Source organism: Astatotilapia calliptera, chromosome 1 (genome assembly GCF_900246225.1).
Source record: "Astatotilapia calliptera chromosome 1, fAstCal1.2, whole genome shotgun sequence".
In the NCBI taxonomy this organism is placed as follows: domain Eukaryota; kingdom Metazoa; phylum Chordata; class Actinopteri; order Cichliformes; family Cichlidae; genus Astatotilapia; species Astatotilapia calliptera.
Genome location: NC_039302.1, coordinates 8,473,833 through 8,499,199, shown reverse-complemented (window position 1 = coordinate 8,499,199; position 25,367 = coordinate 8,473,833). Strand labels below are relative to the sequence as shown.

General features: G+C 40.4%; 1 protein-coding gene across 3 annotated transcripts in view; it reads left to right on the top strand.

Annotated features, from left to right (window-relative positions):
• Positions 1–15,440, top strand: part of tspan4a (tetraspanin 4a) — a 163,174-nt gene extending 147,734 nt beyond the window's left edge. For all 3 annotated transcript variants that reach the window (XM_026162126.1, XM_026162116.1, XM_026162122.1), the window contains 2 exons: positions 8,918–9,001; positions 15,021–15,440. In XM_026162126.1, the coding sequence (XP_026017911.1) occupies positions 8,918–9,001; positions 15,021–15,089 (153 nt within the window). In that variant the 3' untranslated portion in view covers positions 15,090–15,440. The remainder of the gene's footprint in view (positions 1–8,917; positions 9,002–15,020) is intronic.
• The last annotated feature ends 9,927 nt before the right edge of the window (positions 15,441–25,367 follow it).

The window sequence follows — 25,367 nt, the reverse complement described above, 5'->3', positions numbered from 1 at the left end:
GTGCAACGACTTCATTGATTGCACTTGTAGGACCCCTCCCGTAGGTGTTAGACCCAATCATGATAGCTGTGTAGCTGTTCATCTTGTAGAGTCAAAGACCTGCTAAAACTGGTGGGTCAGGTAAGATCTGGATCAATACATCATCTTTTTCAATCATACCCCCACTTTGTGCCAATTTATAACATTCTTTCTGTTGGTTCGGGAACATTTCTTTGTAGGTTAGTTTCTGTTATTTCTGTACCCACGTTGCAAATTTTCCATGGAACTGACCGTAAGAGGCATTTTCCTCCAGCCACTTTGGATGAAAACTCTAAATACAGATGTGTACAAAGATGGTAAGATGTAAGTGCTGTATTCTCTCCTTGCTGTTATCTAAAGATAGCTTAAGATTAGGTCTATTGTTGCTTTGAAAAATAATGTGCTTACCTCGGATGAACATCCATCACTCCTAATTGTCATGGGATTATGGCGACCACCAAAAAAGTAGCCGAGTGCTGCTGGGCCCTGCACATGATCTATAATTGTGTACAATTACTTAATGTGCATGGTTTTGAAATTGTCTGTATGTGTGTGAGTGTTTTCCAGTTGTTTGAGCTTGTTAAGCATGCTGGTAGCGTCCTGAACAAAAGCAGGTAATAAAGATAAGAAAGGTTTAATGAAAAAGTCAATGTATTTTACTGCTGGCTTCATAAGGCTGTCTTTGCCTGATATCAAAGGGGAATTTTCAGTAGATTCATGTATCTCTGGAAGCATTCAAAAAGCAGGGTTTTCTTTCATCTTCAGAGATCCAGCTTTTTTTTGCTTGCGACTGTGAGGATTTCTCCTAATTCTATTTTCAGAGACGCAGCTGCATTGTGTGGCAAAAGTTGGTATAAGTCAGTGTTATTTAGTGTTATTTTGCACTTCGGCTGCTGCAAAATCGCACACAAAAAGGATTTTAAAAAGCCAAAAGGTTCAAAAGGCCAGAACTACGATAAATAGATGCTTGTCCGTGCACCGGTGAGAAAGGTGAGGAAGCTGTGGGATTGCAGTGGTAAATAGTAGTAGTAGTATATATAGTATACATCATTTTTGCAGGTTTGACTGAATAAAAATGGAACACGTGTTATTGTCTGGACAGTTTGCAAAGCTTCACATGATTTAGCAAGACTGGATGTTGTTTCTGGAGAGGTAATTGAGTATGCTGTGATAATATGGAGGGACAGCTGGAATTAATAGCACATTCATTCAAACCCACCTACTTGTGGCCTGTTCATCACCCTGTAAAACTGTGCTCCACTGAATGTTTTACTACAGTATCATTACATTACTGCAGTGTCATTGCAACATAATTATTCTGAACTGAAGCAGCTACCTCTTCTCTTGATATTCTTCCGTTAGATTTGCCATGAACACAGTTCTTGAACGCAGTTAGTCTCAGCACTTCAATCGTTAAATCAATCTGGAGGTTTAATGAATTGGTGAGAAAATTGGCCTCTTTTCTTTTACATACATACATATAACAGTCGTGCACCTATATTAAAGAAATTTCATCCCTGAACAACCGTGCACTTATTTTCAGAATTATCTCTCATTCCAAACTGTTTTTTATTGAATTTTATTAAATTTGTAGTCTTTCAGCGGGCTACATCTTGATGACTAATGAGTTCCTATTGGCGGATGATGCATCAAATTGTCCCCTACAGCTAGCCTTTATTATTAGCCTGTCACACATGCTCTAATGTTTTAGTAACCTTTGGTGACCCAAATTGATCTTTGGATTGCACAGATTAAAACAATAATGGCTAGACTTTAGCAAACAGCATGAATTTCTATATATGTACGCCCATCGACCTCAGTGTTAAAACCATCTGCCCAGTAATATGTAGCTCATTAGCAGCAGATCTCCTGGATCCTGCAGTTTTCAGCATATACTTCTGTGCATCAGACGTGTTCCAGAGGATCTTGTTCGACTGGAAGGATCAGTGCAGCGGCTTCTCTATTGCAATCTTCGAGATGTTTTTGTGGTGTGCCGGGGCGCACTGGCCTGCTGAATGGTGGGGTCTGCAATATTTATGAAGTGGTGTACGTCAAAGTAAAATCCACATTCATGCCACCACCCAAGCAGAACATTACATTGTTGATCAGCCTGTCAGCGGTTTAAATTGGTTTGAATGTTTGATCACTGTATAGCACCCCACACTTGAAACACACTGATTTATATGATTGCATAATTTTTCTAAACTGTGCATTTAATTATTGATGGTGAGTGATAAATAGACCAGCCTTAACACATGCCCAAAGCTAGTTAGTTAACTTCACCTGCCTACCGCTGTGCCTGTTCTGTAGAACATCTCTGATCTCTGCCCCTCTCCTGCAGCCTGGCTGCCTTGAATCTCCCTGCTGTTAGTACAGCAGGTGCTGCCACTGAATCTTTCTGCATTAACAGGCATCACTTTCTAGTGCTTTCAAGTTTTTCCTACCCACCATTTTCTTTGCGTTTCATCTCCATGTTTAGAAAATCCTAACTTTGGTCTGACCGTTCCACGGTGGACACGATGTTCTCTGGAATATCCATCAAATGTGATTGTTGCACCCACTCTTTGCAAAAGAAAGGGTTCAGTAGCTTTTAATGGGAAGAAAATGTCAAATAATATAAATGGAATAATTGGCACTGGCAAAGTGTCTCAGTGGCTGTATAAGATGTGAGCCTTTAAGCGTAATGAAGCTATTATGTTTAATGAAAAAGAAGAAAAGAGAGGCGCAGCTCCCAGCAGACAACAGGTGTGCCAACTGCAGCATCTGATTATTATCATCCTATATGGAGGAGATAAAAATAAGATTTGAAGTTGATCGTCATCATTAAGGACGGAGAGCGTTACGTTCACCTCACACACCGAGACTCCTGCAGTCCAGCAGCACTAAGCCAGTCATAGAACATCATTAGGAGTGAAGGCGATGAACAGTAATGGCAACGATTTTTGTTCCGTTCGGCGTCTGATGTTATTAAGTTATTGCAACAAAATAGCAAATGGGCCGTTTCAGAAATCATATCAAGGGTGCCAGATGCTGCCTGCAGAAACAGCCACAGATTGCATGGTTCGAGATCAGAGGTGGGCAATTAATTTTCCCAAGAGGCCACACTGGGACTATTGTGGAGGGCTGAGCTCAGTTCTGCTCAGTATTAATTTTGTCTCCTTTAAGCTTCTTTGTGTGACCCTCCACAACAGTCCCGGTTTCTCATGTGGCCCCTTGAGGAAATGAATTACCCACTCTTGCTGTAGAACAAGTGCTGTGAATCTCTTGAACATTTCAAAGCTTGTGAGGTGACTTTATTTTGTATCTATAGCTAGTGTTGCAAGTTCAGGAGTATAATTTTGATATTCTGATCTAAACCTTTTATTCCTTGAAAGTACTTATAAGAGCTCCTCAAAATGATTGCTTTTCAAACCAGCATTTTTCTGAACTTTTTCAAACTGTCAAACGTTAAATTTCCACAATTTTTAGATGAATGTGCTGATGGACATTAGCCAGCCAGAATGCACAGAATGCTCCTGATTTCCCACTAAATGGTCAGATAAATGTTTTGTTATCATTCTACAGAATATAGTCATTATATTAAGAAAGATTACATTTATATTTATTGGTTTATGATTTATCAAATGTTGGAGGTTAGCACTGTTGTCTTACAGTAAGAAGGTTCTGGGATCGACTCCACCACCTGCTGCTGGGACCTTTCTCTGTGGAGTTTGTGTGTTCTCGCTGTGTCTTCGTGGGTTCTCTCTGGCTTCCTCCTACAGTCCAAAGACATGCAGATTGCAAATTGCCCATAGGTGTGAACATGAGTGTGAACGGTTGTCTGTCTCTCTGTCAGGCCTGTGACACACTGGTAACCTATGGCAGCTGGGTTGGGCTCCAGCCTCCCTTGCAACCCTGAATTGGATAAGTGGAAGAGGATTTACAGATAGAGTTGTCAAATGTGAACTGTGAAACAAAGACTCTTACAGAAGATGACAGGTACTGAACTGAAGACATGAGCTTCAGCAGTCACCAATAAATCTTGGTTTCCTCTCGTAAACTGCAGAATTTGAATTCGGTGCCATTATGCACAAAGGGCCAAGCTGACAAACGACAATGGTTTTCACGTTTCAAAATGAAAACGTGCAACCTTTGAAAGCTTTTCCTATTTCTCTTTGTGAGATCAGCTTCTGCATAAACCACTGAAAGCTTTTTTTAAAATAAGGCATATTTACGCCCTTCAGGTGACTGCTTGTTGGCCTTCTGAATTTCACTAGCGCCTGCGGCTTGAAAGGCATTTTGACAATAAATTAATGTGGCTTGTTTTATATTTTGATTCATGTTTGTCTGCAGATCAAGGATTCTGTCCCTGTAGTTCTCAGTGAAGCACAGCAGCTCTCTCTTCCAATAATACCTGCATTCACTTCTGCACTGAATGTGGATATCTGTTGCATACCTCGCTTCAATTGAACGCGTACTCAGATGTTGCCCTCAGTGTGTTAGTATTGTCCAACTGAATTCAGTTTCAACAGCTTCCCAGTGTGAAGTCACACATTTTATACTCGAGTGATTTTTCTGTCGGGTTCCAAGCGACAAGTACAAATCAGATGCTGTTCAAGGCCACCGGCAGGTTTGCGTTGCTCAAGTGTCTCGGAGCAGATGGGAGTGTTTCTTTTCCCCACATTCAAGTTTTATAAATGCCTCTTAGTACCGTTCAGTAAATATTTCAATAATGCATGTAATACTGGAGGAATAAAGGTCTGCTGCTTTGTCTTGGTTTGTATTTTTGTGGCTCTTGTCATTGGCGGTTAAGTGTTCACGGTGTCAAACAATGTCAAAAAAATCCCGCTATGCATTCACTGACAGGCGAACAGAAACGAGGTTGGAATGACAGGTTCAAACAAAGGCTCGACAGCATTCACACACAAAGACGCAGTCACATTTTAAAAGCCCTGAAAATTTTTAAGATCTATGAAAACCTTTGTAGACAACTACATCACAGCTGCAACTGTTTATGCGAGAGGGCGAAGAGTTGAATAAACTCTGCTTTTGTCAGAATTACAAAGGCACAGGGTCATCTTTTAGATATCTCAGCCACACAGGCTGAGATATCTACTGGCTTGATCCGAAGCCAGTGGATGAATGGATTCAGAGATTCTTTAATGTCACTGTTAGACTCAAACCTACGTGACAAATAAAGGAGACTGCACAGTGTTTTAATCATGCAGAGTAAATAATGTGTACAGTAGTGTGTGAATGTCAGTCAGTCAACCAGCATGCTTTAGAGTCTTTTGAGCCCAACTTGCTTAGGTGTGCTGTATCTCTAACCAGGTCAGCTCCACCCACCAATTTCCTGTAAGAAATTGAAAGACACAGCAAATAAGGACAGGACAACGAGGCCAGCCCAGAGGCCGTCGCCAGTAAATGAATTGCTGGCATAGACAGGTTCTGTTTGCACCACCACCAGGTTATTAGACATGGCAATGGAAACAACAGCACCGGAGTGCAATTTCAACAAATTGTGAACTTCAGACAATCATTGTAGAAGCCCAGAAAAGGAAACACGTTTTATGTGATGGTCTGAGGTCTAAAATCACAAACGGAATAAAAATACTGAATGGAAACAAGTAGCAGAGGCTTTAACTAAGTTCAAAGCCAAAGGAACCAAAAGAAGGTAGAAGCCATATTTGAGTAACCGCTAACACCTGTTATTGGCACATCTATGATTCTACACTAGCAATGGATTTATATATATATATGCATATGTATATTCTTTTGCTAGTACAAAGGGAAGGAAAAATTACAGCAAGCAAACTTTTTCACCACTTGTTTGTGCAACTGCCAAACTTTCTCTGTTTGGCTGTAAAGAGTATTTCTAAAATTACGGTGAGAATTCAATGGGAACGGTGTTAGACCATAAAATGCAAAATGGTATATCGCCATTGCAGAAACATTTAATAGCCATAAATCAATCAAAAATACATCAGTTCAACTTTTACAGTCATAATATGTAGAAATCTTCTTTTTTTTTTTTTATTGTGAAAATCACTTTTTTATCACTTTTATGCTGAAAATACAAAAATATCATATATATCAACAGAAGACTAAATAGTGGCCGAGGAAGTGTCTGGATATACTCCCAATCCAAAAAGGCCTGTGCTACCGTGACATCGCTGTGCAACCATAAGAGTGGCACAAGGTCAGGTTGAAGCACCTCGTCTCGGTTCCTAAGTCCAGTAAGATTTCCACCAAGAACAATCAGATCAAAGATGCTGCTCTCGTCGACATGCAAGGCTGCAGCTACAGCTCAGATACGCATGCAAGCATCCAGCGTGCCGATAGGCCGGCCTCGATTAACTTCAGCCAGGCGTAGCATGCTGGCACATGATAATGTGTATATACTGTTTTTTGTATTCTTAGATCGACTTGAGAATATGGTAAATTGAACCATTTCTGAGGTGTACAAGTGAGTTCATTTGTGTTTGGTAAGCAAAGGAATAATCCTGCCACTGACTAAAAATCAACTGAAATTGAAAACTACTCATAGAGTATGTTTGGGTACCTGAGAGATGTACTGAAAATAGATGTGCATTTCTTCTTCTTTTTTTTTTCTACCCTGTTAAAGAATTTTTGAAAGGCAGTTAGAGTCTGTTGATTTTATTTTAAGGACAGAAGTTGAAGTCTGAACCCAGCTGTACATCATCTAGTTCGTATTTGAGCTGAGTCCTTTTTTAACTGACACGTTAGAGCATCTTTTCACAGTGAGGAAAATGATGCAGAGATGAAGGTGGAGGCGGTCCAGGGGAAAGTACAGTCCAAAACAAGATTCATGAGAATCCATTGAGACCAGGACGGAAAGTGCAAATTCGGCACACGCTGCACTTTTAGACAGAGTTCAGAGTTAACACCTACCACTTGAACACCACAGAATTCTTGAAAAGGCCAGAGCTGTGAAAAAGAGACTGTCTGTCAACATCAATGTAAACCTGCTGCAGCGCTCGCTGGAAATGGATGATATTCATGAACCAGGATGAGTGGAAAATGCAGGTGACGTGGACCTTGGCAGGACTTTCATGCAATGACTTGTGATCACACACGCATCACTTTTCCAGTCCAGCTCTTTTTACTCACAATGCTCTCGTTATCACGACTGCCCACACACACACTATCCATAGACTCTTCATTAGAGCCTCTCACAGGCACACTCATCCATCCCCACAGGCAATATCACAGGCCTGCCACTACAGCATGGGTAGTAATGACTGTACAGGTCACAGCCTTACAGTTCAGTGCCACTGTAAGGATTTTTCTAAACTAAACTGTTGCTGTTACTTAAGACAGTGTGGTACTTGTGCTTGTTATGCACAGTGTTTCTTAAATGTGTTGAATGGGGCTTTAAATTTGCAATAAAGGATTTTTGGACTTATAAGTGTTTTTTAAGCTGAGCAGTCATAGTTTTCTATTCTAATAACTTTACCTGCTAAATCCTCCTCTGTGTTGGCCAACTAAGCAGCCACAAAGCTGCCAAATCCCACATTAAGAGCAAGGAAAGTGAAATTCGTGGTGTAGTCCACTAAGTAGTGGCTACAACAGCCAAAGAATTGTTGCAAAGACATTGATTGCGGTTTCTTTTACATTTTTTTTTTAGCTTGCCCTGGAACGTTGTTGATGGGTTTAGTGTCTGGCATGGCAGGTTCAGGTTTACTAACGTGGGGTTTCCCCCCCCTAGGTTTTATGAGAGTCTGCAGTGGATGTCAGACAATAAAAATATGAATTTATATATTTTCAGATGCAGCTTTCTGGTCCAAGGGGTTTACATTCGGGCAGCATTTTGATGAATAACTTCGAAGATGTCTGAAATTTTGGCTTACTGCATGACTTTCCATATTGATCCAGCCGAGAACTCTTTTGCCGCACACCAAGGAAAAAAAAAATATATATATTTTTCGGTACCAGTGAAATGCAGAGTTGATTGTGTTTGCTTTCTCTGGCTCTGACTCAGCTCCTTGATGTAAGGACATTTATAAAATAGCACAATCAGGAAGTTAAGTCTGCAGAAATGAATAATTAAATTAGAACAGCACTGTAGCCTGTTATGATAGCACTTACCCTTTTACTACAGTGTGTCAGGCAGGCTTTTCTCCTGTGTATCTATCATATTGACACACACAGAGCTCACCACCCGGCTTTAAAATGTCTGCAGTGCCCGTGTGTCACATAGCTTTCATTGCAAATGCCACTCCATTACTTCTGATGTCCGCTTTCATCTGCACAGAGACAGCCACTTCCTTTGCTTTTGATAATCCATCTCCTTCTCTTTACTTGCGTAAACTTCTGAGCATCAGAATAACTAAGACTAATAATTAACTTTCTTTTCTTCCTGCCTCTCAGGTACACAAAGATTGTACATTCAAAAGTGATTTTTAAATCTAGTCTGGATGTTGAAACTGTCTTGGAGACAAAAACAAAAAACGGCGAAGCAGTGAGAGGGTAGAGAGAGGGTTCTCCTTTTTTTTCTGTCAACTTGCCTTCAGAATAAATTCAAGCAACGTCAGACATGAAAAATTCAGGCCCTTCTCATGTCGAAGTGATACAGACGGCATATGTGCTGCTCCTGTACTCACATTACTGCTGTTTGTACTGCTGAAGGGAGACAGAGACAGCAGGGCTTCGAATTTAAAAAGTTTTCCCAAAGAATATTAGGTCAGAGAGAAAGGATTAGTAGATAAGGATGTTGCCACATGGGATCCTTTAGCTTAGGAGTATTTTCTATCATGGTTTCTTTATACAGTAGGAAAAGAGTCGTTGTAAGGGTTCCTTCGCCTGTGTATTTATTACAAGACATCTTAATAGTGAGTTTACTTTTGGGGGCTAATGTTTGCTCATCATGTGCATATTTTTTTTCTGTGTGTCTCCGCAGCCGTGCTACGAGCGGGTAAAGGACTGGCTTAATGAGAACCTGGTGGCACTTTGGATCTTTGCACTATGCACAGCACTTACTCAGGTAATTGAAGCTGGAAAGCTGTGTGATTTTTATTTTTTTTCCCCAAGACCCTTTAGCTCCATCCTTGCTATCTATGGCACTGCTTCAGAAAAAGGCTCCTACTTTGAGATAAATAAATCTAATACTGCCTGTTTCCTTTGCATTAAGCGTAGGAACGCAGGATTTTTGTGGACAGCTTGAGCCCATATAAGCCTCTTGTGTTACTGCTGAAGACCACATAGGGAGGTTTGACTTTCCATAAAATTCTTTTATCTCCTTTCCAGCCAAGTGATACGTGATGTGGTTTCACAATCTGGGTGGAGAAATATGCTCTGCCTGAGAACATCGATCACACGAGGCTCCTGTGTGGCTGTAGGCTGATTTTTAGTCACCCATTAGAGTCTCAGTGCCCTTGAAAACCCTGCATGCAACATCCTACGTGATAAACCTACACAGAGCAAAATGAAAACTAGATCGAAGAATGAAGAGCTTCCGGTCTTGTCGTAAATAATCTGTGGTACAGTACAACACAAGGAGTTATTTACGGTTTAAATAATTGCAAGTAAGAATTTTACAAGTGAAAAACCGAGTGAATATCTAACAGAACGTGCAGAGACTTGTGGTGTAATCATAGACTCCACGCTCGCCTGTTCAACTGCTCGTTAACACAGATATGTAATCAACCAATCACATCGCCACAACTCAGCAAACTCTATTCTGAGGTTCAAATCGAGCGTCTGAATCGGGAAGAAAAGTGATTTCAGTGATTCCTGTGGGATTTTCACACACAGCCTTATTGACGTCCGAGGTCAGAGGAGGATGGGTGGACTGCTTCAAGCTGAAAGGCAAGCAACAGTAGCTCAGAAAACCACTTATTACATCCAAGACATGCAGAAGGGCATCGCTGAATGCACAACACATCAAACCTTGAAGCAGATGAGCTTCAGCAGCAGAAGACCACAGGCTGCAGTTTACAAACAAGCTCACCAAAACTGGGCAATCCGGTCATTAAGTGATGACGTGACGAATCCTACTTCCGGGTCTAAAGTAGTCTGCGTTTAATATGGCTTTTGTGTTGTTAACATGTTTAATGTTTTATATTTTCTTCTATTTAATCTCAAAAAGCTCCTAAAACAGTCAGTGATCACTGTTGACCTCCCTCGGCTTTTATTACCGCTAATCATTTATTAGAGCTCAGTTTTTAAAACCTTAGGATGTAACTACAGCCCAGCCCATGCAGCAGTATATGAATGACTAACCTCGTATTGTGGATGGATTATCTCAGTTGTTCTCCTGGCTGAAGTTTGGTCCTTTTACAGCATCCTGCCATGCGATTACATTTGTTCCTGACCACCGAGAACACTCACGTTAACTTTTATCGAGTGGAAAAAAAAGTTAGCTTGTTTATATTATGCTAACATAGCTGTGTCGCTAGCGGTCACGTAGCACATCATTATATACCAGCTAGCCAAACTTCAGTAACCCTACAAACGTCACTGCTGTTTAGTTTTCTGTCTTCATTTATGTTGGAAGTGATAACAGAGCTGTACGTTTTAATTTGTTTCCAAAACCCCGCAGTCAGGATATGCTATATTGTATTTAGATAGCAGGAAGTTAGCTCGCTAGCTTCTAACTTCTAACTCCGTTAAATGTCATAAATTCCGTTTTCATGGATGCCTGGATGTTAAACTCAATTGTTACACCTGGTAGAGCAGAACGCTGATCATTTTATTACAGATGAAAGACTTTAGACAGTTTTTCAACTCTCAGTAATGCCATAGTGATCGTTTGATATATGGACCCGCAGCGGAGTTTAGGCCCAGACACGGCTAGTGACGTCAGACTTAACGACCGGATGGAGGATTGGAACACAGTTCAGTTTGTTAGGGTTAGAATTTGGTGTAAACATCATGAAATCATATTTTGGGCTCCTTCGAACCAAATGACGATCACTCATTTTCCTTAATGACCACAGCGTACCCATCTTCCGATGGCTCCTCCCTGTAGGATAAAGCTCAGATCATTCCAAACTGGTTTCTCGGCATCCACATTCACCAGATCTCAGTCCAGTATAAACAGTGGACTTTGCTACAGCATTTTGGCTGTTACCATATTGATTTGAGAAACCGAAGGCACTGCATGCTCTTACCAACCACAAAGCCACATAAGGAAGTTCTCCACTGGCTCCATGTTTATAGACCTCCATCTTTTATCTACAGTCTGTGGGTACATATAATTATTTACGATAGTTGATGTTAGTAAACATTAGATGAACTGATGGAGCACAACCGATATTAATGATATTACTGCTTGATCTAACAAAAGGCTTGCCTGCTTATGTTACACAAGATTTTTCATTAATCATCAGTGGATATTATTCACATCAGTGGCTGCAGTTTGGCAAGATTTGCATAGTTTTTTTAAAGGCTCGCAGACATCTCTTTATTTAGCAACACACAGCTTGCACACAGCTCGAGAGAGATGTCTGAAAACCCCTTAAAGTGCAGCGTGTTTTAGGAGGCACTTTAGGAATAAACATTTTAGGAGTGGATGAGGTTTAGATAAACCCCAGAAGATATTTTTTTACTCATAGCATTAGAGACAGAGAATCGTGACAGTAAAGCAACTTAAAACCTAGAATCTGCTTATACATAAACCCAAATATATCCATAAATTCAACAAACCAGTGACTAGACAGTTCGGATAAATGAGGGATTATCATAATAGTAGTTCATATAAACACAGGCAACTGAAATTTTAAAGGTACTTATATTTTAAGACACCATGTTGACTAAAATTGAATTATGAGAGTGTACAAACCATATTTTCATCCATCTTGGCTGTGCACAAAAGTTAGCTTTAGGGAAGTTTTATGGTCAAGGCTCGAGAGAAGTGTTTAATCAGGGTTTCCTACGGTGCGTGCGACACAGCAGGGTCTACAGGAACATTTTAAAATAGGTTACAGATACTGGTAACAGCAGCCATTAAGCAAGCTCACTGAATTATGACTCTCCCACAAATCAGAAACAATAAGGGCCAGTTCTGTATAATGAAACGATGTTGATTTATTATTCTAAAAAGTTCGAACTATGTTAATGGAGCTGCATCATTTAATTCACTCGCAGTCAGGCAAACGCACACTTGGATTGCATCTGCATTGAGCCATTTAAATCTGAAAAGCAGTTTTTTTGTGTGTGTGTGCCAAAGTGATTTGCGCGCACATTAGCATTGCGGTGTCATTTCTGTGTCCACAGTGAAATGTTTGAATGCCACCATTTTGCAACATCTCTGTTTGTCCCCCGTGCACAATGAAACGACTTTTCTGGCATTTTAAGCTTTAAACACTCCAGAGACCAATTTAGTAAAAGGTCTGTTTTCAGGGGAGAAAAAGGCTCTTTTAGTCTGAATGTCTGGGCGGAGAGCTGAAACAGAGAGAAAGAGACACATTTACAATTTACCTGGCTTAATGTGGACGTCCTCCTACATAGAAACACGAGAATTTATTTTAGTCTTTAACTTTAAATTAAGGCACCTTTGTTTACTTTAACTAGTTTTTTATTGGCATGCAGATGAGAAGCATACTGGCTCTATAACTACCAAGTGAATGATTCAAAAACTTGAAAAATTGTGCAAACCTGCACAAATAACCGAGCGCTAACAGTGCCCGAATATCATCAAGTCTTTCCAACTCAGTCTCATTCAAAAGTGAGGTTTTTTACCCAGTGAATCCACTGATATTTTACTTTAGATGCCAGTTTCCCGCTCTAAAGTGAATTCACACTTAGTGAATTCATTATAGAAGACAACTGCCACTTAATTAACAGACTGCATCCTCAAGTGATGTGTTACACCTTGAAAAAAGTGGAGAACCATTGAGATGCACAAGTTTGATTTTAGTGGTACAAGAACAAAGTCATCAGAAGTAGAACTATGTCCTTTAATAATGAATCACTTCAGAGGTTTTCAAACCTAACTTGAAGGTTTTTTTTCAAAGTTTCTTTCAAGGCTGAGAACAAATGCACTGCCTAAATTTGCTGAATAACTTTCCGCTGACTGGCTTTATCGCTGTGTAAAGGACCACACAGGTTCAGCCATATCTATAATGCATCATAATGAGTCTGTGTGGGATAATGTGTGTGATCTCAGGTTGCATAACACTTTATACCAGTGTCAGTGAATTGTAAATTGATCGTTACTTTTTACTGGTATCAAACGCATCATAATTATTGTGATGTTTCATTGTTATTAGTATCATTTGTGTTACTATAATTGTAGATTGTATTGTATAAAATAACGACTCTATGGATACATATTGTATGATGTATTGCATCATAGATATCATGTACAAACGTGTCGAGCCACCTCTTATTTCTTTATATTTTGCCCACAAGGAGCCAAACTTTCGAGTCATTGTTCTATTATAGTTATTCTTTGTACTCATTTTGAGTCCAGTCCTTATACCTGACCATTTTCAGGGCAATGTTTTTTGTTAGACGAACATTTAAGAATAAATAAGTCATCTAACTCAGGGGATGGTGCTGTGTCTACAAATAACAGACAACTCATTTTAAATTGTATCTTTGGGCACTTTGTTACTAGCAGCAGGTCACAAAAAATTATAATCTGTTCTCATTTCTTTAGCTGAATCTATGAAAAATACCAAAGATAGCATAGTTTTACAGACTTGAAATAGTATTTTCAACTCCAACAATGAGATTCCCAAATAGCTAATAGCTGGAAACTTGAAATATCTTAGAATGGCATGCAGTGTGTCCTTTATAATTAATCCTAAATGAATAGTAAAAAATCCAGCAAAAACCTGACACATAGCTGACACTGGACTTTCAACTAAGCTGTTCTCTGAAGCATTTCAGCCAGTAGTGTTGATGATCTCTTCAAAACTGAATTCTGATTGCAGATAAGTACTGTTAGATTTTCATTCACTGTGCAATACCATCTGGCAGCAGCTTCATTTTTCAGTATGACAATGATCCCAAACACACTGCCATCACAATAAAAGCATAGCTGGATAGAAAAACACAGTGGAACACTATCAGTCATGGATTGGCCTCCCAGAGCTCGACACTCGAGATTATTGAAGGAGTGTGGGGTTGTGTTGAAAAAGAACTGAACAAAAAGTCAACCAACATCCTGAAGACTACTTAAAGAAATGACAAAACTTGACTAAGAGAGCTCAGACTGTGTTGAAGAATAAAAGTGATCATTTTTAATTTAATTCAATTGTATTTATACAGCACCAAATCATAACAACAGTCGCCTCAAGGCACTTTATACAATAATATAACAGAGAAAACCCCAACAATCATGTGACCCCCTATGAGCAAGCACTTTGGCGACAGTGGGAAGGAAAAACTCGCCTTTAACAGGAAGAAACCTCCAGCAGAACCAGGCTCAGGGAGGAGCGGCCACTGGACGTGACCGGTTGGGGTGAGGGGAGGAAGACAGCACAAAAGACATGCTGTGGAAGCGAGCCAGAGATTAATAATAAGTAATGATTAAATGTAGAGAGGTGTAAAAGCACACAGTGAGTGGAAAAGGTGCCTGAATAAGCATATTATAACCGATATGTGATATTGACTTTCAACCTCTGTTTTTGTCTTACTTAAAAAAGATAAAGCAGAATATTTAGCCAACATATCTTACACTTATTTGAGTGTTGGGACTGTCTCCTTATCATTATCAGAGATACACTTCCTCTTCTTTCAGCTGCTCGCCACAGCGAATCATCACATCTGCCTCCTCAGTCTATTACTAGCATCCTTCTCTGTCACAGGAACCCTCTAGGTGATCTGTGATCGTTCTCTCTTCCCTAGCAGCTCTGTCTTCACCATCCTTTGTCCAATAAGTTAAGTTAGCTACACTAAGAGTTCGCTGTAACAGTGGGAGAATATCTTTTTGTCATGTATGGTTGAGCAGGTACACAGCGATCCAAAAAGTGAGATGAAAAGTTCCTTTTATATTTCACTCCCAGATCTCTGAACCCTTTAATGGCCGGCCTGTTTTTGTTGTGTTTGTGCAGATCCTGGGTCTGGTCTTCTCCATGACAATGTTCTGTCAGGCAGTGAAAGTGGAGACCTTCTACGCCTAGCGATCGACCCTTCCCTTCCACCCTTTGGCGCACTTGGATTGTTATTCATCAGAGAGGAACGGCCATAGACCCACCCTGTTCTCCTCGTTCCTCTCTCCCTGCCTCTCCACCTGCTCCCCCTTCCCCCTCTTCTTTCCAGCGGTTGTCCTCTCTGTGACATTCGCTCTTGGATGTCACCGGTCAGTTTTCTTGCTAACTATCAACAAGCACAGTGTCAGTGTAATACCTGAGTTCCTATGGTTTGCTCTGTGTCGAAAGCTAATTTCTGTGATACATTTTATGAAACAGTATTACGAACATGTATAAAAAAGAAAACAAAACAAAATCCAGTGTAACCCCTTTTTTAAAATCTGTGTTTCGGTTTTAAATTATTTTATGGTTTGTATGTGTTTTCAAAACGAGAGCTACAGTTGAGCAGTGTGCACTGTGTAAAGTGCTTTAAGTGCATGTCTCCTGCAATGATGTGTATTAAATGTTTTGGCTCAACCTTATCTTGTCATTCCTTAACAGAAAACACCATTCTGGTTTAATGTGTAGTCATGCTTTTTTCTGCCTGGTATCCTGGATACTAAACATGAGCAATAATGGATAAAAGGGAAAAAATGCCACGTAAAATTGTTAATTTGGCCTCTCTGCCACGGCACACTGCAGTCATTAAAACATTTTGTAGCGCCTAACTAATCAGGCATTAATTAGATACTTTAATGAAACCTGTGACCAAGTCTGAAGCTTGTGACTTTTTTATTTTTTTATTGGCTGGAGTTTTTCATGAGACACGGGAATAAAAGGAGGAATTTAAATGAACAGTACAGTAGAAGGAGCCTTGAGACTGCCCTGGGGCAATTTCCCTTCCAGCACCAATCAACGCACCAATGACAAAGACTCATCTTTAAAGTCTCCTCTCGCCCTTTTATGACTCCCTAAGTTCCTTTTTTCTCCTCACCTTGGACCGTCAACTATAATACAAGAAATACACCGAGTGTGTACACCAGAGACAACCTTTGATTAAATAACCCCAAAGGGGGAAAACGCTTTAAGACTTGTTTTCATCTGTAATTTAAAGTGCTGCAGGTGCTGGAAGTCTTTTTTGCTTTCATTGTGATTTCTGGTCCATTGCTTCTTTTTATTTTCTTTAATTACAAAGTCATGACCTCAAAGGGCAAAAGTTCTAACATTATCAAATATGTGGAAATAGCCCTCCTGAAATCAACCCAAGAAATTACAGTCAGCAGCTAGGTAGAGCTACAGGCCTCATTACTGTTTTCATATGAATCCAAATGGACCATTTTCAGACATATACACAAGTGTTTCTTTTACCATACATGTACAGGATTATGGGAATGTTGGAAATAGGAAATGCAATAAACTGACAGAGCCTTTAACGATTCTGGAGATATCTTCAAAACAGCTTTTAGTGTTAAACCACTTTCCCACCAGAGAGTTGCAGATAATGGTTGCACCTGAGCGGCATAAACGGGCACTATTTTACAGAGAGGAAGAAGCTGAACTTAAAGATAGCATTAAGGCTCTGAGAAGAAATAAAATCTTTAAGTAATACGGTGACAAAAATGTATATTGTGGACCTTTTAATGCATGTCAGAACTGGGTGTCCTGTCATGGCTCGCTTTTCATTCTTCCATTTGCATCCATGTAATGGACCTGAGCGTGCATTACTTGCCCCAAGTTCACATAAATGGCATGTAAGTACTACAATTCTTGCTATTTTACCAATTGATATGAATGTACAGCAATATTCACTGATTACTGATATATATATATACCGGCCAATCACATGGCAGCAATAAATTTAGGCATGCAGACAGGGTCAAGGTGACCTGCTGAAATTCAAAGTGATCATCAGAATGGGGAAAGGGTGATTTAAGTGACTTTGAACGTGGCATGGTCCTTGGTGCTAGATGCTGCTGATATACGGGGATTTTTCCGGCACAGCATTCTCTGGAGTTTAGAGAGATGGTCTGAAAAAGAGAAAATATCCAGTGAAAGGCAGTCGTCTGGGCAAAAATGCCTTGTTGATGTCAGAGGAGAAAAGCGAGACTGCTTCCAGCTCATAAAGAAGCTAAACTAACTCAAATTATAACCAAGGTATGGAGAATAGCATCTCTGAATGCAGAAAACAGAACATTGAAGCAGCTTGGCTACAGCAGCAAAGGACCACCCCAAGTCCCACTCCTGGCAGCTAAGAACAGAACAATCTCCTATTGGACAATAGGAGGGTGGACAGAAAAATGTTGCCTGGTACGAATTTTAGTCTAAACAACATGAAAGCAGGAATACATGCTGCTTTGTATCCACAATCCAGGCTGCTGTTGGTGTATTGGTGGTGGGGATATTTCCTTTAGCACACTTTGGGCCCAGGTTAGTAACTGAGCAGTGTTTAAACACCAAAGACTAAATCTCATTGCTGCACGTGGCCAGACCTTTAGGACCACAGTGTACCATCTTCTGGTGGCTACTTCCAGCAGGATAACGTATCATGATACAAAGCTCACATCACTTCAGACTGGTGAGGATTGTTTCCGGCCTCTTGTGGAATAGATGCCACAAAGCATATAGACAGTTCTGAAAGCAAAGATGGGGTTTTACACATTATTAGCTAGGATATCACTGAGTGATCCCTCCTCACTTTGAAGCCTCAAGATTAGCATTTTTGCCATCACCACATTTGACTTTTGGACCCAATATCTGGGCAAGAGTGATAAGCACCATATTAGAGGTTCAGTTCAATGTCTCTAATTAGGGGAGATGAGCCCTAAGACATAATCCTGACTTTCTGTTCTAACAAAATCCCCATTGCTAGTCATTATGAAGAAGAAAATTAGCCACAGAGACCAAAATTATCTCTGTAGCATGCTGTAACAGCATGCAAGTCTATGATGACTGACTCACTTGCTTTTGGAGTCAGCCTCTAGTGGCCTATAGAGGAACTGCAGCTTTTGTTTTTCCAGCCCTGGAGGTTGCTGCTTGCTTTTCACACATAAATAGTGCATGAGAACTATGTCAAAAGTATGCACTCCAGTAGCGGTGTTGGATCCCAGCATGCAATGTGTGAAAGACAGGAAACACGATGGAACAATCACAAGTCAATCCCATGGCCCACATAGAGACAGAAGCAGCTTTCACTCACACATTCACACATTTATTATTCATGTGGTATATCCCTGTTAAACTGAAGCATTTTCAAGTAAATCTCATACAAAGCACACTTTCAACAAGCACTTCCATTTTTCTAGAACATGTAATTGAACTTAACTATCCAGCAAGGACACCGATAATACTGATAGGATGTCAAAGACACGCAAATGTGACATTTCAATAAGAAATTTAATACATATGAGAATACAAGGAGACTCAGAATGGTGTCAGCACACAGCGGTTCGGGATTCTGTGTTATGTAAGAGTAAAGTTTGAAAATTTTGTGGTTTTGGAAACAGTGGACCACAGTAAGATCTCATATCTTGGGCTTGTATTTGAGTTTGTTTGTTTTTTTGTGTGTTAGGATGCCGGGGTCGTTGACCCAGTGTTTTGAGTTTATTATATCATTTATCATTTCTAGTCTTTGGTTTCTTTGTTAGAGTTCTATCTTATGGTTTATGTCTCTGTGTCTGCCCTGGTCCCACGTCTCTGTTCCCTCTGTTGCAGTGCCTGCCTGTGAGTCTATGTCTGTAAGTTCAGTCTGTGTTCTGTTTCCTGTTTTACTTTGAAAGTCCTTGTCTCATGTAAATGCTTCTGGTTGTGCTTCCTTTTGTCATGGTCCTGAGTCTGAGGACTCAGTGTTTTGTGTTTCCTTATGCTTTTGTTCATTCCGAGTGTGTATTCTGTTGTGATTTTGCCATTTGTTAGGTTTCTGTTCTTTGCCTGCCTGCTCCCACTTCTCTGTGTTCCCTCTGTCTGTCCATGGTGTTATTGTGTCTGTCAAGTTCAGTGTCCTGTCTGGTTCTCTGTGTCTGTTAGTTTCCTGTTTTATTCTGAAAGTTCATGTCTCATGTCAGTGTGTTCAGTTTTACCTCTCCCCTGGCTCGTTAGCCTAATTGCTCCCAGCTGTGTCTCCCTCCTGTGGCCCATTCCCTGATTACTCCCCGTGTATTTAAGCCCTGTGTTTTCCTGTGCTCTCTGTCGCGTCGTCGGTTTAATTCCATGTCAGTCTGCATTATTCTGTTACCCGGTATTCATTCTGTGTCTTTGTGCATTTTGCTCCTCCTCCCGTGAGTGTCTGGTTTAAGTTTTGTTCGTTAGTTTTCCCAGTTTAGGTTTGTTTACTCCCCGCCCTGCTCTTCCTGTTTTGTCACCTTCTCACCCGCTGTAAATAAACACTCACTCGCACCCCAGCCGGTACCTGCATTTTGGATCCTTTTTTCAATACACCACACGACTGCCCCAGCCATGACACCTTTGTCTCGTTAGGCCTGATTTGCTCCAGTTGTGTTTCCCTCCTGTTACCCATTCCCTGATTACTCCTCTGTGTATTTAAGCCCTGTGTTTCAGTTTGTCTGTGTCATGATCTACTGTTTACGATGCTGTGTGGTCTGTTTGCCTGAGTTTGTGGTTTTTGGAGTCTCAGTTTTGTTACATTTTTTGAGTTCAGCATTAAAGCTGTTTTGAGTTCACGTCTGTCTCCGGAGTCTGCACTTTGGGTCCTTTTCCTGCTTGCACACAGCCGCTCCTTAACATTTTGCCTGACTTGCTCTTACAAGAACGAAGATGTTGTTAAATTGGTAAGACATGTGTGGGAATTTCCTCAGCTCACTAATATCAAAACAAATATCCCTAGATTTTTTACATATTGATTTCAGCTTTGTCAGTTATAAACATTGGACCTTTATTACCTTGTTTTTGTAGGTTTTATTGGACCAACAATGAATGCAAACAGTACATGAAAATTATAGTCCTCGGTCCTTCGGTGAAAGAAAGCAGCCACGGCTGAAACCTTATTTCAACAAACAATGTGGATATTAAAATTCCCGCTCCCTGCCTGTAATGGCTCAGAACCTGCAATCATACAGAAAATAGAAAATATTCTAACCCCGGTAGCGATCATTATCCTCAAACCGCAACGAAAAAGAAAAGACAGTGTGTTGGTAAAGTGTAAAAGCAAGGTTCAGGCTGAGCTAGGTTTAAATTCCAAAAACGAAATCTTTAAAACTTTAAACAAAATAAATCAGGGGATAGACAGCCTTTTTTTGAGGTTTCAGTTGGAAAAAACACACAAAAATAAATGAAAAATGACTACAAATTCACGTCAGAGGATCAGACGAGGGACATGTGATCAAAAAGACAGAAAACACTTGTTTTTTTTTTTAGTGTGTGTGTGTCTCTTTCACTTTCTTGCACCTGTGTAGTAGAGTCAAGGGTTTTTGTGAAGCCCATTGTGTCACATTCTGTCCACGGTCAGACTGCAATAGTCTGGATACAAAGAAAGTGACAAATCAGCAGCTGCAAAAAGCCCACAGGTGTGTGTAGCAATGCTAAAACAAGCGTGGTGCGACGTGCCAGTTCCATTAGCAGAGAAATGTGGTTGCTTTCAACACAGCAAGCCTTCTCCAAACCCCAATGCCTCTTCACCTCCTCGTCCCTCTGTTTCCTCACAAATTCACCTCAGTATTTTAGCACTTCTGCCCCCCCAAAACCTTCACATGCATTATTCACGCTCATGTTCGTGGACTTTCTCCCATCTTGTGCTTGATCAATAAAACATACCTGTGTGCTTGCTCCCTACACCCCTCAATCCTCTTGTCTCGCTCCCAGAGCGAAATCCTTGAGTCCCCGCTGAGGTGATAAAACAGGATGGCCTTTTCAAAGTGGGAGAAAATGACTACAATCCAGGCCATCTCTCACCAGCGTGAGTTGCGTCTCCAATTTGGTTAGCAAAAGGAAGTCCTTGTATTTGTCACACACTTAGAGAAACCAACCTTTTGTCATGTTCCTGGGTCTGTTGACCCAGCGTTTTAAGTTTTAGTTTATTTGCATTTTGTTTATGTTTAAGTTCATTAGATTAGCAAAGTTCATTTGGTTATTCGACTCCTTGTGTTTTCTTCCCCTGTATTTAAGTTTCCCTCACCCTTTGTGTTTCATGCTGTGTGTCTTATGTTATCAGGTTTGTATTATGTCTGTCTCGTGTTTCCTGTTTTATTTTGAAGGAGTCGTGTGTTCTTTGTTCATTGTATGTAGTTTCACTTCCCTTGTCCTGTCATTAGGCTCATGTCAGTCAGCTGTTCCTCCATGTGTTCCCATTTCCCCTAATCACCTCCTGTGTATTTAGGTCCTCTGTTTTCAGTGTGTCATTGTCAGGTCGTCAGTTGTCCACGCCATGCTTCCAAGTTTCATGTCAAGGTTTTTCTTGTTGTTTGTTTAGTTCTCCCAGTTTAGGTTAATGTTAGTTTTACTTCAGTTTGCCTTGCCCTTTGATTGTACCTTTTTTACCAGCCATATTAAACAGCTCGCTTTTTGTTAACATTCAAGTTTTGTTCCCTGTTCCTTGGAGTCTGTATTTTGGGTCCACTCTTCACAATACATACAGTCTCCCTCCGCCAGACTCTGACACCTTTATCTAAGTTTCCTCCAAGAAAGAGGAGGCACAATCCAAAATATTCTATCACCAGAGAACAAAGTAAGATAAATGAAGTTTAACTTCAGGCTGTTAAATTCTTAAAAATGCAAATCCAAAACAGACTAATATGATGCAGCACAGGGTGTCTTTTGTCCCCTCACTCCCAACTGGTGGTAGCAGACGGCTGCAGATGGAGGTTTCTTCCTGTTAAAAGGGAGTTTTTCCTTCCCATTGTGACCAAGTGCAAGACTGTTGGGGTTTTCTCTGTACTATTGAATGTTTTTGCCTAAAATGGCTCAGAACCTCCAACCATACAGAAACTAGAAAGTATTCTAACCTTGGTGGTGATCATTATCCTCAAACTGCAAAGAAAAAGAAAACTGACAGAGTGAAAAACTAAAGCTTTAAAAATTAATAATTAAATAAAACAGGCGTTTTTTGTTTTAGGGTTTGTTTTGTTTGTTTTTAAGAATATAGTGCACGTTGAGGCAACTCTTGTTCTGCTCTGGTGCTATATAAATAAAACTGAATTGAATTAAATGTTGTGCGTGCCAGATGTTAAAATGTGTTGCATCAAAGTGTTAAAAAAAAAAAACAACCTCCACGATTACGTGATTTGATTAGGATCCTCTGTATCTCACATCGGCATTCATTCACCCAAACATTACACCTACATATGATCTTGCTCCAAAACCATAAGAAATAACCTGCTGCTGCATCATCCTCCACTCCTCTGGGAGGCTCTCCATTTGCTTTTCTATTTTAGAATCTGGCTGCAGGGGGAGATGCTACTTCTGGCCCAATCATGGCCCACTTTCACTCGCTGGCTCACAGCTGATGTTCCAGTTCATCCACATTCCTACAGGGGATGATAATAGTAAGATAATCGAGCAGTAATTAGGTAACACTTAGCGTCAACTCACTGTGATGTATTACTTGACTCTGGGGTACAAAAGTGATGTTGAGGCACCGACTAATGAAAAAAAAAAGTCATTATTATATAATTTCTGTGCCAGTTCATGATTCATGAAGAAAGTGGTGAGTTTGATGAGTCACAGATATTTATGAATAAATCAGAACCTCCTCATTTGTTAATACTGCTCTCTGATCGCTGATTTTTATTTACACATCTTTGCTAGAAATTCAGCGACTCCTTACTAACATTTATTATTGATGCTAACTCGTCTAGTGTATTTGTGTGTGTGTGTGTTATCATTTTAAAGTGCTTCTCGCTGTCTGTGATGTTGCCTGCCTCACATTTGAGCCTCATACCTGCCAGACATTTCCACTTCACTATGACAGCAGTCCCAGTTGGCCAGGGTGCCTAGACCTTTTTTTTCCCCCACAGCAGCATCTCATCACAGCAAAAGCACAGGTGTAACTGATAATATTAAAAATGACTGCATTTCATTTCATTGAGCCTGTTCCAGCGTCTTAGTATTGTGTATGCTGGCTCTGTGTCACAGCTCTCCGAGACACTCGATGGAACTGATCCACCATGAATGAAATTTGCTCACCTGTGCTTTCCCAGCTGGCCCAATTGAAAATAGCTGTCATGGAAAAGAAAAAGGCGAATATAACAAATTTAACTGATTCACTGGAAAGACGGCACTTATAATAGTATTTCATTGAAAATTACTGATTTAATCTACTACGTGTATCTGATATTTTCCCTTATCATGAAGGGGTTGGCTTATATTTAATAAAAACAACTTAACTGCAGCCGCTGAAAGCTCATAACTGTGCATATTGTGCATCATGGCTCACTGTCATGGCTCATTGGGAAACAGATATGTAGTAAGCCAATTACATGGCAGCAACTCAGTGCATTTAGCCACGCAGACATGGCCAATGTGCTGATGTTCAAATCAAGCAAGAGACTCTGAACATGGCATGTTTGCTGGTGTTGGGCTGGTCTGAGTCAGCGAAGAACAGGTGACTGATGCTCCAGTTTGCTGTGGCTCTCCAAAGCTGGGCAACAGAAGGTTGGAAAAAGGTTACCTATGAGTCTCTATTTCTGTTGCCACGTTCAGATAAAAGAGTCAGTTGACCCAGTGCAAACATCATAAAAGCGTGGATCTATCCTGGCTTGTATCAATGGTTCAGGCTGGTGGGGGATGTAATGGTGAGGGCATTTTCTTGGCAAAGTTATTGCCCCTTAAATGTTTAAATATTTCACCCTAACTGAGTGTCACGGCTCATCAAGTCCATCCCTTCGTGACTAAAGTGTATCCATCTTCTGATTCCAGCAGGATGTTATCACTAAGCTCAAACTGGTTTCTTGAACGTGGCAGTGAGTTCCCTGTACTCCCTGTAAATGGGCTCCACACTCATCAGATCTCAATCCAACAGAGCACTTTTCAGATGTGGTGAGAGATCAAATCTGCAGCAGCTCTGTGATGCTATCGTGTCAACATGAGCCAAAATCTCAGAGGAATGTTTGAAGGACCATGACGAATGCGTGTCATGAAGAATTAATGCAGTCGTGAAGGGAACCTAGTATAAGCAAGGTGTACCTAATGAAGTGGCTGATGAGCGAATACACTTGACTATGTGAGCATGTTAACATCTGCATCATTCCACATGTAGTAGTGTCTCTGTGTATTGTGATTTGTGATCATACAGTATGCATTATCCTATTGTGTAACACAGGGTTTTTGACTCATTGAGACGACTTTAAAAAGGCTTCAAATTCTAAATAATTCCAAGTATTTATTCCCATCTTGTGCTTCAGTGAACAAAATCTGTGTGGTCAGACTTTAAACCAGCCATGTGAGGTAAAAAGTTTGACCTAGCAAACTCCCCTGCATGTGGTCATCAATCAAACTCTGGCTGGGGTCCTTTAAATCGCCACTGATCAACTGACATACCAGATTGCAGCGCAGTTTGTAAGCAGCAGAAAATAACTTTGGCTTCAGTAATTTTTTCTTTACATTTCTCAAGCTGAGAGTGAGAAAATACAAACCACACAGCACTGACTATTTTAATACTGCTCCAATTGCTTTTCCACAACGTGGGCTTTTTGTAAACTCTGGTTTACAATCCAGAACAACTCTTCCTCTCTTTATGCTGAATTGTGATGCCAGCACTGATAATACTGTCCCGGTGCATTAAAAGGACACGGCAGAAGTCTGGCGAGTGGCGACAAATGAAGAGCTGGGGGGTTTCTGCACAGAAGAATATATGTCCCTCACATTGTAAAATGTCATTTTTTAAAAAGCAGTTTAAATAATTTACGTATTTCATTAGCAGACATTTGTGTTTGGTAAATAATATCAGATCACAAAGAAATGCACAGTATTTCTATTCATTTGGCTCCCTGTTAAGTCCAAAATTGAATTTAAAAACCTTCTCTTAACATACACGGTCTTGAATAATTAGGCCTTATCATATCTTAATGGCCTCATAGTATTTTATTATCCAAACAGAGCACTTCACTCTCAGAGGCAGAGTATTTAAAAGTAAAATGGAAGGCAGAGCCTTCATCTTTCAGGCCCCTCTTTGGAAATAGCTCCCAGTTTGGATTGGGGAGACAGACACACTCTCTTTTAGGATTAATGTTGAAACATTTCTTTTAGATAAAACTTATAGTTACGACTGGACTCTGAATTATCCCTCAGTTACTCTGCAATGGCTGCTGGGGGTGTTTCTTCTTTACCCTTGTTACTACTCTCATATGTTCACACAGCACTCTGCACTTAAACATTAGTTGT